This window comes from Thunnus albacares, chromosome 23 (genome assembly GCF_914725855.1).
Source record: "Thunnus albacares chromosome 23, fThuAlb1.1, whole genome shotgun sequence".
Taxonomy (NCBI): Eukaryota; Metazoa; Chordata; class Actinopteri; order Scombriformes; family Scombridae; genus Thunnus; species Thunnus albacares.
The window spans coordinates 7,481,201-7,495,478 of record NC_058128.1 but is presented as its reverse complement, the minus strand read 5'-3'; the positions used below and the strand labels follow the sequence as shown (position 1 = coordinate 7,495,478).

General features: G+C 39.6%; 1 protein-coding gene across 2 annotated transcripts in view; it reads left to right on the top strand.

Annotated features, from left to right (window-relative positions):
* The window catches only part of pawr (PRKC, apoptosis, WT1, regulator), a 70,411-nt gene that overhangs the window by 40,840 nt on the left and 15,293 nt on the right, over positions 1–14,278 (top strand). For both annotated transcript variants that reach the window (XM_044343214.1, XM_044343215.1), the window contains exon 3: positions 9,783–9,908. In XM_044343214.1, the coding sequence (XP_044199149.1) occupies positions 9,783–9,908 (126 nt within the window). The remainder of the gene's footprint in view (positions 1–9,782; positions 9,909–14,278) is intronic.

Here is a 14,278-nt window from a genome sequence, read left to right as displayed (position 1 = left end):
CAAATAACTAATTAAAAACAAACTTATCAGGAAAATGAGCGCTTGAGCAAGCATCAGCGTGATGAGAACTACCTAAAATGACAGAAACCATCTTTGGGAAAAATGTATTTGACATGTACTTTGATTTTTTTTACTTTGGCTCATGTCCTATCCGTTAACATGGAGCAGGCATTGAGATATTTTGGCTTCACTTTAGAGGAGCTGTTATGACGTCCATATTTATATACAGTCAGTGCTCTGATCGTTATGATATTCTCTCAGCAGATTCTTAAACCATGCTCAAGTGATGTAATGCAACGCAGTAAACATCAGTAAAAGTCGGCATTAATTTTTGTCAGCTAAAGTGCAGATCATTTTAAAAAGTCTGCACTGAGTTTAGCTCATAATGGTAATGCAGCTTTGACTAAATGAAGGCAGACTTGATGATCACTGTGATGAAATATGCAACGCAAGCTCAAGCAAGTAAGCTAATAGATCTTCATGCTGCATGGAGGAAATGAAATCAGTAGCTTGAATAGTAGGAAATATACATCCATATGTCCAAAACAAAGCAAAATATTTTGCAAGGCAGCTGTAAGTGTGTGTGATTTGTAGGTAATGAGCTGAAAATATGCACAACTGGTATGGTAATATGATAAAGGTCATATCATTATCACGTATGTGCTTGTTGCAACATTTTACTGAAGCTACATGATTGTCAAACTGAGAAAAATCTTCAAACACAAGTCACAGTGAAAGAATTTTGAGTAAAAGTGAAAGAAATTGTTTAGCAGAGTTTATAAGAGTTAAAAAAGTGAGATATGAATTTTCACTTTATAGATGTGTCTCAGGAAGCCAAGCCTGTATCTCAGTAGATCATTGTCAGTTTGTGTCTTTTGCACGGTCAAACACCAGAGAAAACAAACAGCCGACTCGCTAATGGAGTCGTAACTACAGACTGCGTCTCCTCCATTCAGAAACAGGTCGGCAGCGTTTATAAGAGGAGGAGACTTGAGCAAATACACAACAAGATTAAGACCTCCTGCATAACAGGACCGGAGAGTTCAGCCTGCTCTTTATTTCCTGGGATGACAGTGTTTATACCTGGAGGAAACACAATGCAGAACACAAAAACAGGCAGCGGCCAGGTTTTATGATTCAAAGGGAAATGTGTTTAAATTACTGTACGTGCACTTAAACAGAGGCACATCTGACCTTGTTTAGGTGTTTTTTTCCTACCTCAATTAGGTACCATGGATGCATAATAAGATTAAAGTACATTTAGCACTCGACTACATGTTGAGAAATCCCTGTTTCTGGCAGGAATAGATTAGAGGGGTTTTATCTTAGAAAGCAAAAATAGCATCTTAAATAATTTGAAAAGCACAACACATTTGGTATTTCTCTCCAGTTATGTAAAACCAATCTGTTATGCATAATTTCAAACAGCAGCTAAATATTTATCAGGAATCCAAGGCACTGCCATGTAATTACACAATTTTTCATGATCTTGAATAATTTCATGGCATTAAACATAATCAGTTAATGTCATCCATTAACAATGTTTTACAGTTTTATACTGCCTGACATGTTATCCTCTGCTTTTTATTTGACTCATTAAGTGTCGCTTACAGTACCTGCAACTCTTAATTTCATCTGCCTTCTGCTTTTAATTTTTTCCAATAAACACTTAAGAGCTCATCCACAGCTGGATCCTGGTTTGAATTGATAATGAATGTTTTTCATCTGAGGTTGACGGCCAAAATACTGCTGTTGTTCAGGTTAATATGGTGATTCATTGGATTAATATTCAGCAGCCGGGCTCACACAGTGCCATTGGTGTTGATGAAAAGCTTGGAAAACTACAGATACTTAAGAGTCAGTTTGTGCATGCAGAGGGGTCACGACTGCAAGACTATTATGGTCTGCTGAGGGTCAGAGGCACAGCGTGGGCTGCAGTAAGCCTGTTTAGAGTGGGGAAGAGGGTCATTTAAGGTCTGCAACTGGCCTCTTACACACATCCTGGTGTTGTAATGCATTATGAAGAGCTCTCTTAGTCATACGGAAATGTATTTGAAGGTATTTTAGCTGACGTACACCTCCTCAGAAATGTAACTATAGTGATCAACTGCTTATATGGATCAAAAAGTTTGGTACAGCATTATTCCTATACAAATGCTGTTTAAATAATTTGCTGATAGTAATCAAGTAGTCCACTTACAATGTTCATTTTGGGTCTTTTCATACATACAACATATGGAAAAAAGATCTAAAACTATGGTAATCCTATTTTTTTTTTTACTTCACTCTCATGATACAGGTTTGATATGTACCTAGTGACAGCGGCACCATTACTGCTTCGTGGTAACCCGTCTGCTTCCAGGCTGGCCATCTCTGGCTGGCTATATCGTAGTCTCTTTATGACAAACTGCCAAAAACGAGCCAACGCGATGCAGCAGTGAAACAACAAGCATTTGAAACAGCTGAACTATATTATAGTCAATAAAGTTCAGTAAATAGCAAAGCTGTCCATTTCATTACTTTATATTCATGCATTAAATATACAAATGTCAATTAGATGGTAATCTACATGAGAGATAAAGAAGAAAAAAAACATCCGCTTATAGTGATCAATTTGACCCAGACAGACGTGATCACTATAATCGATTTCCACTGTATTATACATGTCAGGGCTACTGTGATTGGTCAGCTTGGGCTGGTTGTGTCTTCTCCTACAAGTTTCCTATGCTGTTGGAGATTTTTAATAGTGTATACAAGTGAAAGGCTGTGGTGTAATTTTATCCTTTTCAGTAACACAAATCTAGCAAAGCTATCCGCACTGCAGTCCCTCTGCACGCCCGATCACCACTCTGTGTCAAAGTGAATGAAGGAGCATAACCATGACAAATGCATGGCGGTAGTCTCCTATTCAGTAATGAGATACAATGAAATAGAAGTTATATAGATGTAACTCCTGTTCTATTAAGTAAGATTTTAACTGGACTGCACCTTCACTGCCCAGTTAACAACATGGTGAAAACAGATTTGAAAGGGGACAAAAGGATACCCGTTTGTTCTTTCTACCTATGAGGAAACTGTAAACAGACGAGTACACAGAATACTGAAGCACCCATCAATATTTTATAGTATGAACTGTTCACCCTCTAGTAGACTTTACAGAGCCAGTAAATACAAAACCAACCGTCTCAAGCTTTCCTTTGTCCCTCCGTAAGACTGCTGAAAGAAGAACTTGTGAGACTTTTAATCTATTGCACAATTTTTTAGTTTTATGGACTGGGATGTACACCAGGTACAATGTGTTCTCATGAAAAACAGCGGGTTAGTGAGTGCATACAATGTCTAATACAATGTCTAATTCATGGACATTGCCTCCTCTGCACATCTGGTTTTTTACCTTTTTATTGTTTTAATTCTTTTAAATATGATCTGACGCTTTACTGACCACAGGTCGTTGTGCTCTATTATTTCAGGAATAGTGTTAAATCTAGGTACTAGGGAGTACAGTTGTCTATTTTGTCTGTCCAGTGTACATACGGACATTATATTCTGTGGATCTTGTGTTTTTTCTATGCGCAGCTGTATGCAACACTCCAAGACTCCAAGACAAATTTCCCCTCGGGGACAATAAAGTATATCTTATCATATCCAACGTGTAGCCCATCATCAGTCCTGTATCAAAATAACTGAAAGCGTGAAAGACAGAAAAAGTACTAAAACTACAACTGATATCAGCAAATATATATACAAATATACATACAAATGCTGCCAATATAACATTTAATTCTGCACTTTACTGGTGTGCAATGTATTTTTTGCATATTTGCACATTCACACTGATACCGACATGTCTGATATCGGCCCGCTGACGTATCGGTCAGCTCTAGTGTCAGACTTCTTGCCGAGTTCGACGTGTCTGTGCAGACGAGGCCGTGTGGTTTTCTGCGGAGGTCGATGTATGAAGGCTCTTGCGGACATTCAAAGATTTTTTGCCCAGCCCTGCCGAGCCTGTCTGGCCTGCCCTCACGCCTCAGCTCTCTTTGACACATCCAGAGGAATGCTGATGCTGCTATCTCTGGGTCAACAATCACAATGGTGGACCCCTGCTGTTTGTTTGCTGAAAGCTCTTTCTCTTTTTCTTGCATCCCTCATGTAAAGCGAACTCATTTTGAGGTCTGGCTGGGCGCTGATTTTAATATCATAGTCTCACTTGGGGTGAAAACGAGGGTCAAGCAGTTTTCAAGTTCAAAAAGTGAAAGACTTTCGTTTGATAAATGCGCAATTGTAAAGAGAGGAACCCGGGGGCTTTGTGGCCAATAAAAGCTTTGATTGTTGAGAATGTCTTGTACGCTGTTTGACTTGACTCTGTCCCCAAATGACCCTCTGTTGTGCAATTCTGGGACTTAATTCAAATGAAAAAGCATCAGATTTTTATGACTGGAACCAGATGAGGATTGATGGAGGCGATAAATCATAAATTAGTCTGGTAGTAAATCTTGAAAAGGTACAACTTTACTTTTTTTGTTGTGAAATTACGTTTTAATGAGTTTTTCTTTCTTTTCGTCACTCTTATTCCTTGTGCGCATGTTGTTTCTAAGTGTTGCCATTTTGGCCATGACTTGAAAACAAGAGATTTCAATCTGAAAAGGCTGTTCAGGCTAAATAAAGGTCAAAAAAGATTCTGAGTTTGATGAGAAAAGCAGAGAGGAGATGTTTGCATGTTAAATTAATGTCAACAAACATCCAGTACTCCCACTACACTTTTTTTTTTTTTTTTCAGACCTAACAGTAATTCTTGGTGATATTTTGATTAAAGAAAGCTTCATTTTTTTACAGGATTAAACGTAATGTTTTGCCACAGATCAGTGAAGATCCAGTCGCACCTTTTTGAGGCTGTCAAATGATGTCTCACTCAGAGTCGGCTTACCACTCCTGGACCTAACACTGACCTTGGCAGCCTGTAATGTCACATTAATCATCCAGCAGCTCTGGGGTGGATGTCCTCAGTTTGATCTCTGCCATACCTGAGCGCAGCACTGTGCACGTCTTTACTGTCGTCTTAGCTGACTGGCAGTCCTGATTGAAAGACAGTGGGCATCAATGTGCCAGCGTCCCTCTTCTCTAATAGATCATCTTAATGAAGTCACTGTGCTGCGGTGAGTGGCAGGTGATTAATACACACAAGTCATTAAGCCTGCTGTATAAGAGTGCGCTGCCTCCGGCGGAGGTGCCCTTTGCTTGTTTATAGATAAATCTGAGGACTAAGTGGACAGGACACTGGCAGGGTGACAGCAGCATGTGCATGTTGGATCTTACTGGGGTCTCTGAAAAAAAGTAGATAATCTTTGGATTATAAGGTGGGGGGGGGGGGGGTATTAAATTATCCTGACGTACCAGATGGTTTGTTAAACAGAACCGTCTGAGAAGTTGTCCATGGAAACTGTTTGGAAAAGGCTGACACTTTCAAAAAGAATACTTGGCAGGTGATTGGATGAACCATCTCTTACCTTGCAAGGCAGCTGGATTCGTGATGCTGATTGGTCCGAACCACCGGTTTTTCGGACACAAGCGCATAACTTGAATCCAGCTGCATCGCAAGGTAGGTATTAAATATTCAACATATACATCCAATAAACAGGATCATGTTTTGATATCATTTTACAAACTTCTAATATTGATTTACATGTGAGGAGAGTTTTGTCTGATGTAAAACATAGAAGGAAAAATACACTCAAATGCATTGAACATAATATAGATATTTGCCATATTGTTATATATATATTGATAGAAAAAACATTTGTATTAATATTATGATATTACCCTCATCTTTGGTTTTTACTTGCTTTTATTAATGAGAATATATTGCATAGTGTTTTTTCCCTTCTTTCACATCTAATCACACTGGACATTTAGCTAATGTATAATCAACTGAAATGGGTACAAGACTGTGCCCAAAAAAGGTGAAACTTCTTATTAGGTAAAGAACCCTGAACAGCATTTTTTTTTTTTAGAGATCATAAATCTTTTGATCACTGGATGTCACTGTAGCTGTAACTGCCTCTACAGTGTTACGTCAGTGCTGCTGAATGCACTGAGGGGGTAATGTACAGCAAGTTTCACACTGAGTTTTTATTTGCACATGTTGACCTCAAATAAAGTAAAAACATGGAAAATAACATGCAGGGAGAAGATGAAGACTTCTAGCTAAACCTCTGTCTAAATAAAATATGTGTAAGATATATGTAGATTACATCATATCTGCACATCGTATTGAAAATTGACAGGATTATTGCAAAATTAATGCCCGTGCTAAGAAACTCTTTACTTTATGTCCCTTGTCAGAGCTTATTTTACAGCACTGAAATGTTTATAGTACATTATACCTCCATATTTCTTTTAGAGCTAAGTTATTATTTCATATATCTTTTTTCAAATGTTCCAGCTTACATAAAAAAAGTATTTATGTGAACAGGAACTTCTGCGGTATTATCCACCCTGGCTTGTGTGTACCTGCTGCTGAACGATTGGGTGTCATCATCGTCTTTGGCAGCCAAGCCTTTCTTACTTTTTCTATATATTTTTTTTTGGTCTGATGTCAATGCCTGCTGCCACCACACAATGTACTCCACTCACTCTAATTAACCATCATACAGCATCACCCTGACAGTGACTTAAAAGGCAAATGCCAGAGCAGTTATGTAGACAAAGGATCAGATGTATTCAAATTCTTGCAGCCGGGTATGGAGCTTTAGAATAGACAACTGATCATTTTCATCCCTGGAGAGAGAGTTTCCAACCACAACAGACATTCCAATAGACCGTGACGCTTTTCTCCAGATGTAGCTTCTTTAATTCTTCAGAGTGCAGAGTGACAGACACGGGTACTGAGGCCGGAGCAGACCAGGATATGTGCTTTACTTGTTTTACTTAAGTAAACACTCTTGTGAGGCCCTGACATTGTCCTGTTGTAAACAGGAAGCAGAGATGATCCTGGAAATCTGGCTGCTTCTTTTAGCTCATGCTGTTTTTAATCACTCTGATGTTGCTGTTTGGCTGCATTTTACATTTATTTTAACTATGTCTTATTAAGGGGCAGTTAATCATAGATGATGGTATAACTAGACTTGGTTTCCAGGTTTCATAATCACATAAATAAGCAATATTGAAATGTGTGGTATATTTTCAATTAATCTGAAAGTCCTGGTTTGGTTTAAAAAGTGCTTCCATCATGCATAATCAGTCACAGCTGAGCAGAAACCAGCCGACCAAAACAGAAATGCAGATTGAGACTTTAAATTTACCATTTTGGGTGGAAAAAGCCACACGAGTCAACAAATCTTCTTCTGGGTTGTTGTTTTTTTTTAGCTAAAAGCGGGATCCAAATAAGCTATTGTTAGCTCTGTCAAACTTGTGCAAAAATCATCCTGCAAAATACTAAATATACATTAGATAACATCATTAATTTCAATGAAACAACATGAAGCGTCCTGTCAGTATGCGTAAATAATATCCTGGCTGGCATTAGCTACCATGTGCGGTCACTGTGAGACCTACTTTCATTTCCAAACGTAAGGAGAGCGATCTATTAAATGTGCCATATCTTCAACCACAAGAGCAAAGGGTGAAATTTAAGAGCTGTGATTCCTATCTTTGACAGTTTTTCATAAAAATCTGGTCTAACCTTTAAGAACTTTCATTATGATTGAATATGAACATATTGTTCAAGACATCAGGCAAAAGCACCACTCATTCATCCTTCCACACCTTCTCTGCTTGTTTCCATCATCCAAAGGTAAGAAATTGGCCAGAAAAATACACAGACTCATTTTGATGATGTCAGGAGCAAAAACATCCCTTATATGGTTACACACAGATCCCTCTTTCCCTTTATTTGGAATAGAAGAAAATGCACAGCAATTTGGAATACTGGAGGGCAAAACGGGCTCCTTCTCTATCCAAAATAAACTTTGAGATTCCCAATTCCACATTTCAGGCACATTTGTGCATAGCTGAATGGTTAGTCACTGCACATTTCACTGTGTTGACACAGACAGACTTCTGTTCAATTTCATTTTTTTTAAACTCCAAAACTTCTAGACTTTATTTCCCACATAATGTTTGCTCCAAGTCTCAAAATGGTGCTCTGTCAAATTGGCAGCTATAAATTGATTCAGAAAAAAAATGTTTCATCTGTAGGCTTGTGTGGGTATGGATGGATGCAATTAAAGTTTAAAACCGTGCAATTCCATGGAAGAATACCACAAACTATGGCAACACGACTTTAGAGTTGAATCAAATAAGGAAGATTTATTACAGGGCTCATTCCTGTCATTGTGTCCACCACTTGTACTTGCATGTGAGAGATGAAGAAAGGACTGGTGGAGGAGGAGGAGAGTGCAAACATCAGACTGTGAGTGAGAGTCAAAAAGAAAAAGGAGCTGGCGTTTTCCCCAAGGACAGCTGATAAACCGTTTGGCAGGAAAGGCCTTGCAAATGACTGCATTCCTTGTTAACCTTGTAAGGCTATTTTTACCACTAAAGGGCCCGTTGAGCGGGCACCTTTTGTTCGCCCTACAGCGTGAAACAGGAAAGAGTGGTTTGCATTGTGCCCCTCTGGGAGTTTGGCCCCCGATCTCTGTCTCTCGTCATCATCCAACCATCCGTCCTAATGTCGAGCTCTTTTTTTACGCAACATATCTTCACGGCTCCCGACACATGAACCCGTTAACTACGCCGCACAGTTCGCTGCAAAGTAAATGCAAATAGGAAGCACATATTTCACGATAAAGCTACGAATCCAGATTGCAAGGAGTCGAGTTGGAGGTTTTCCAAGGCAATGTGCAAGATCTCTGCTTAAATAATGAAAGCTAACTCCCCATTCCTCAGTACTGTCAAAGGGATGTTTGCTCTCTGTGTGTTTGTACATGTCTTTTATTGTGTTTTCAAGGGACATTCCTCTGGTCAAAAATCCCCTCTGACTGTCCCCAGGAGGTGAAAGGCCCTCGAACAGGGCGCCTTCCTGTTGGCTGACCAGAGTCCATCTAGTGTTGGGTAGCGTTTGAGCTGCAGCTCCTCATGGATTCCTGGAAGTGAATGTGATCATGTCTTAAGAGGATTAAGAGGAGTCCCTGGCTGCGTTGAGCTAGAGGTTAACATTGCTGTTATGGTGGGAATGACCTGGCCTGTCACTACGCATCTGTCAGTGTGTTTACATGAACTCAAGTGACCGAGTTACTGTTACTGTCGGAGAAAGCTGATTTCTTGGCCATGTATAACGGTAACTAACAGGTTTCTAACAGAGCTTTTACGAGCCCTGTGTGTGTGCGTGACAAATCTTCTGAGAGGGGACGGTTGAGGCAGCAGTGTGGTGGGATAAAGGGAACATTAACAGTCGCACCAGTGCATCCTTATAGCCAAAAATAATTCAATCCAAAGTCCAAACTGACTCCAAAATAAAGAATTCTAGCTTACAAAGTTTAAATAAGATGTTATAGGATGATACATTTCACAGCAACACTAATCATTAGTCCAAATATTTCTACAACAACAAAACAAAAACATCTCAAGTTAGCAGCATCTTATATCACTAATGCAAAAAAATGTGTAAAAAAATATGGTCAGGTATGTGAGACATATACTGCAGTGTAAATATGCTGCACAATTTGTTGCCTTAACCTGATTTCTCCCTATAATCGGTTTCTTGCATGCATGTAAACATAGTCTGAGTGACTGTCTTCACTCTCCCTCAACGCTGATTTTTCTCTTCCCCCTTTTCTTCTTCTCAGAGCCTGGATGAGCTGGATGACGACGACGCAGGGGAGAAAACCAGGAGGGAGGAGGAGGAGCTTGTTCAGGCCAACACTGTCCAGAACGAGGCCATGACAGCTGACCCCTCCACTGGCCACTTAATGGTAAGAGGTGACATGACGGGAGAGAAGAGAGAAAGAACAGCACACTAACAACATCCAAGAACTGACATGATGTTTTTTTCTAGTAATGCCTGTTTTGTTTTTTTTCCAGTCTGTATTATCTCTCATAGGATCACATTATATTCTACTTTCCCTCCACACTTTTTCTTGAGCAAAAATATTGTACAGATTGATGCATCGGTGCTGCCAAACAGAGGCACTGTTGCTCAGGGAGACACCCGGCGAGTTTTAGAGCTGACTTTTCTCTGTGTGGAAAGCTGCAGTGATGCAAAACCCAAAGGTGTCTTGGCATTTCATCATCACTGTGAAATCAGTTACAAGCAAAACGAAACACCCTAAAATGCTGTTAAAGCTACTTGGTGAGAGGGCGCCTCAGAAGTCTGTCTGGCACTTTTGGTTTTTTTAGTGATACCATTTTGCTTATTCTTAAAGTTGGACAAATATACACAGTGTGAGACAGTTTCAGCTACTGGAATAAGAGAAACAAAGCAGTATCATCCATCACATAGCGTAAAATAGCACTGTGCAGTCCATAAAGCGAAGAGCCGTATAAATCAAACCTCATTTCGAAGCCAGTGTTAGGATCTGCTTTGTGTATGAGGTGTCTGGTTCTTAAGAGTGTGAGGACAATTGATGTCTCTTTAAAGTGAGTCTTTTAATCTTGGCAAGTAATCCTGGGTTTATTAAATAAAGGTGAGCCCATGCAGAGACAGTCTGCTCTTCCTCCAAATAAGTCTGGGACGTGTCTGTAGAGTGAGGACATAAATGAATTAGTAAAAAATAAAACCAAATCAGAGATGACACGCTCGTAATTTGAGTCTTATATTTGACGACACCAGTATTATACATTCAGTAGTGCGTATATGTAATTTCAAACTTGCTTCAAATATACACAGAATGATTATTAATAAGAAATAGAGCGCACGGAGGATATGAAAAGAATCCAGCTATGCAACAATGACTGAAACCTCTCCTGCTCTGTTTGTATTTCTGGAAAAAGAAAAGAAAAAATCATCTGGCTGACATGAAAATTGCCATATGAAAGAAATTATTTAAAAAAAAAAAAAAAAAAAAAAAAAAATGGCCCTGCTGCTGAGTGACAATCCTCATGGATGTAACTAAGAGTCGCATTCCAGACGGATCGGCTGTTATGCATCAGCAGGCTTATTTTGTTTTGGACCTGGAATCGTCTGAGGCTGTTTACACAAAGCGAGGGCTTGTGTATAAAATATGTACACACACACCACACTAACAGGAAGATTGTGACAGCACCTGCTGAGATGTGGCTCGAATAAAAAAATTAAAAAAATAAAAAAAAGCAAAGGATTCGACTATTTACGTGAAGTAGTCCATGCATAAGCAAACAACAAGCAGTTCAGTAGAATCTGTTGTAGCTTTGCCCACACATCTGTCCATTTAGGAAAAAAAGGGTTCTCAGTCCACCAGTTCAAAGAGAATAAGTCTGTTAATTTCTGCTGAATCTGTTCTTACCATGTCAACATGAGGACTAACACAGACCAGATGTGGCCACGCAGAAAGTAACCATCACATGTCATGTAAAACTGACATTCATATTCTGCTGGGTGTCCTGTGTCAACAAGCTTATAAGGAGGCCGAGACCCAGAGAAATAAAGAGCTGCAGAGAGTTTGGTCAGTGGATTTACGACGGAGCTGTCAGTTAGGCATCTTTGAAGACGGAGCATCCCAAAAATGTGCCGTTCCTCCCGGGCCCCATTTATCACCTGGAGACAAGCAATTGCCATGTCAGACCTGTTATGATATACAATGTTCAGCCGGGCCTCTTAGCTGGTATCAAGAAACCTGGACAAAAAGTTTTTGAAAAAGAAACTAAGTTCAGCCTGCGTCTCCATGGGTTGCAGAGCATTTCCCAACCAAAACAAGCTGTAACTCTTTGCTGCTGAAGACATAAGGGAAACTCCACCAAGGATTTTTCAGTATAAAATATTTTCTCAGATGATGTCTAAATTCTGTGGCGATGTTTTCTTTCCATCTCTTTCTGGGAACCTGGGAAACATTAAATTTGTGCATTCGATGTGCACTATCTGTGTGTCATGCATGGACACACACATACAGTATCTCCTCTCCGTGTAGCGGGATGCATGTATCTGATATGTGTATGTTCACTGATGACCGGTCAGAGAGGCCCTCTACAGGCATGTGGTCCTGGTTATCAGGCCTTACCTCCCTCTGGTATGCGAGTCCTGCAAGGAAACCTGTTTCAGTGATCCAGCAGCTAGAAGCATATGGAACATTCCTGGGGATCATCTACTTTTAATGTGGCGCCAGGTCCACAGAGGAGAAGTCCAGGTCTCTCACTTTCTCTCCCACATGGAAAACACATACTGCTGACAGTCTCCATCCAGCACTTTTTTAACAAGCTTCATTTGCATTTTTAATTAGCACCTTTCAGTTTACAAAAATGGTGCTGATGCAAAGCATCTTGCCTGAACAGCAGGGAAACGTTCGCTACCAATCACATGGCATTTCCAGCAAGGAGCAGCAGCTCCTGAGCTAGCAGCACAGAGAAGTCATGTTGCTGCCTAAAACAATATTTGATCACATTCACACCTCTGTTGATTCAAGATTTTAAGTTTTGCTCCTATATAAGCCAACTAACCCACACCAATATTTATCTTTGACTGCTACTAGAACATGTTTGTCATGTTCTTCTACCAGAACAAATACTAAAAGTGGTTGGTTAAAAAGCAGCCTCACTCCATCACAAACAAGGGACATAGTATACAGCAGACCTAAACCTCATTTTGGTGTCACTCAAACTAACAATGAGTAGAGAGTGATGTTGCAGATTTTTATTTCTTTTTTTAGCACCCACGCAATGCACTGGAACTAAATGGTTCCTAGAAATGTTCCTTTAAGGACCACAGAGGAAAATACATTTAACCAACATCTGTGCAGTAGCTGCACTGGTCACAGAAAGGACAGGAGGTCAGCATGACTGTCTGTTTACAGTATCGTATGCAGGTTAGTCTTGTTTTATGTTCCACGTTAGCATTTTGAGATCTATTTCTTAAGCTGGCATCAAAGACTCAGACAGCTGAGGGGATGTTAGCATCTTAATTAAAATGTTGTGTGAAAGAGCTCCAAAGCATCGCGTCAATGACAATACAGCCGTAAGGTACAATAAGTACAATGTTCGCCTATAATTATCATGACAAACATGTCATATACATAATACAGTATGGCATAAATAAATTGCAGCATTAGACGTTGGTGGGAAAAGGTTTCAAATGCTTTCATGTAAACATATACAACACTTGCCACAGATCTTTCCCAGGACCCTGGGATTTTTCCGGTAGCCAAGTTTTGCTGGTTGATGTCTTTGGCTTCTCTGCTTTTTCTTAAAATGCTAATCAAGCATGCTTATTTGAAGAGGACATCTCTCTTGAATTTATTGAATGCCTCCAGTAAAATTGTGATCTTTATCAGCTTTGTAAGGAGGAACGGTCAGAGCGCTGAGCTGTTTTGTGGGTGGATGGAATGCCAAAGATCACTTTTTGGTGGACTAGGATTGCATTCCTTTAGAGACTTTTAAATTTAATAACCTGCCAGAGCATAAATTATAGATCACAAAGAACCTTAAGTATCCGATTAAGACATCTGAATGTGTTTTATCCGGTATTTAAATGGCACACAGTGTTGTAGAGAATTCCTTGCAGGTACACAAACACACAGAAATGCACATCAGGAATTAATCTGCTCGAGTCCAGTGATAAAGTACTTGTTTTATTGTTGACATTTGTCTATGTGTATTCATAGTAGCTCTGAGGTCTGTAGCGGGGCTTATGGGAGCTGTCAGCACAGCTCAAGCATGATAAATAAAGTTGCACAGGCTTGTGTTGTGTGCAGTGAAGTAGTCCTACATGAATTACACTGACCTTGTCTCACAGATTCATATCCCAGACAGGAGCTGCACCGCACACTGTAAACATCATAAGATTTCATTTTCAGAATTTAGGTTGCATATCAGACACAGAGGGATGTGGCTGATCCGTTTATCCTCAGGGTCCCCAAGTAATAGAAGGAATGAGGACCTGCAGGTTGCTGTATAACATTAAAAACCTGTTTGATACAGTGCACAGTATGTAGATGAAAGTTGTTTTTTTATCAGACTTATTAGTATTATTAGTACTGCAGTATTAAAATGAGATATTTAGAGCTTATCAAATAGACACTTAACACAATATACAATACTGTCACTGCACATGAAGTGTTTGTTATTCCATGTACTCAAATAATTATCTGTCATGAAATAATCATGATCATTACATAATCAATTATATCAAAGTGTCTGTTCTAACTTGAAGTATTGT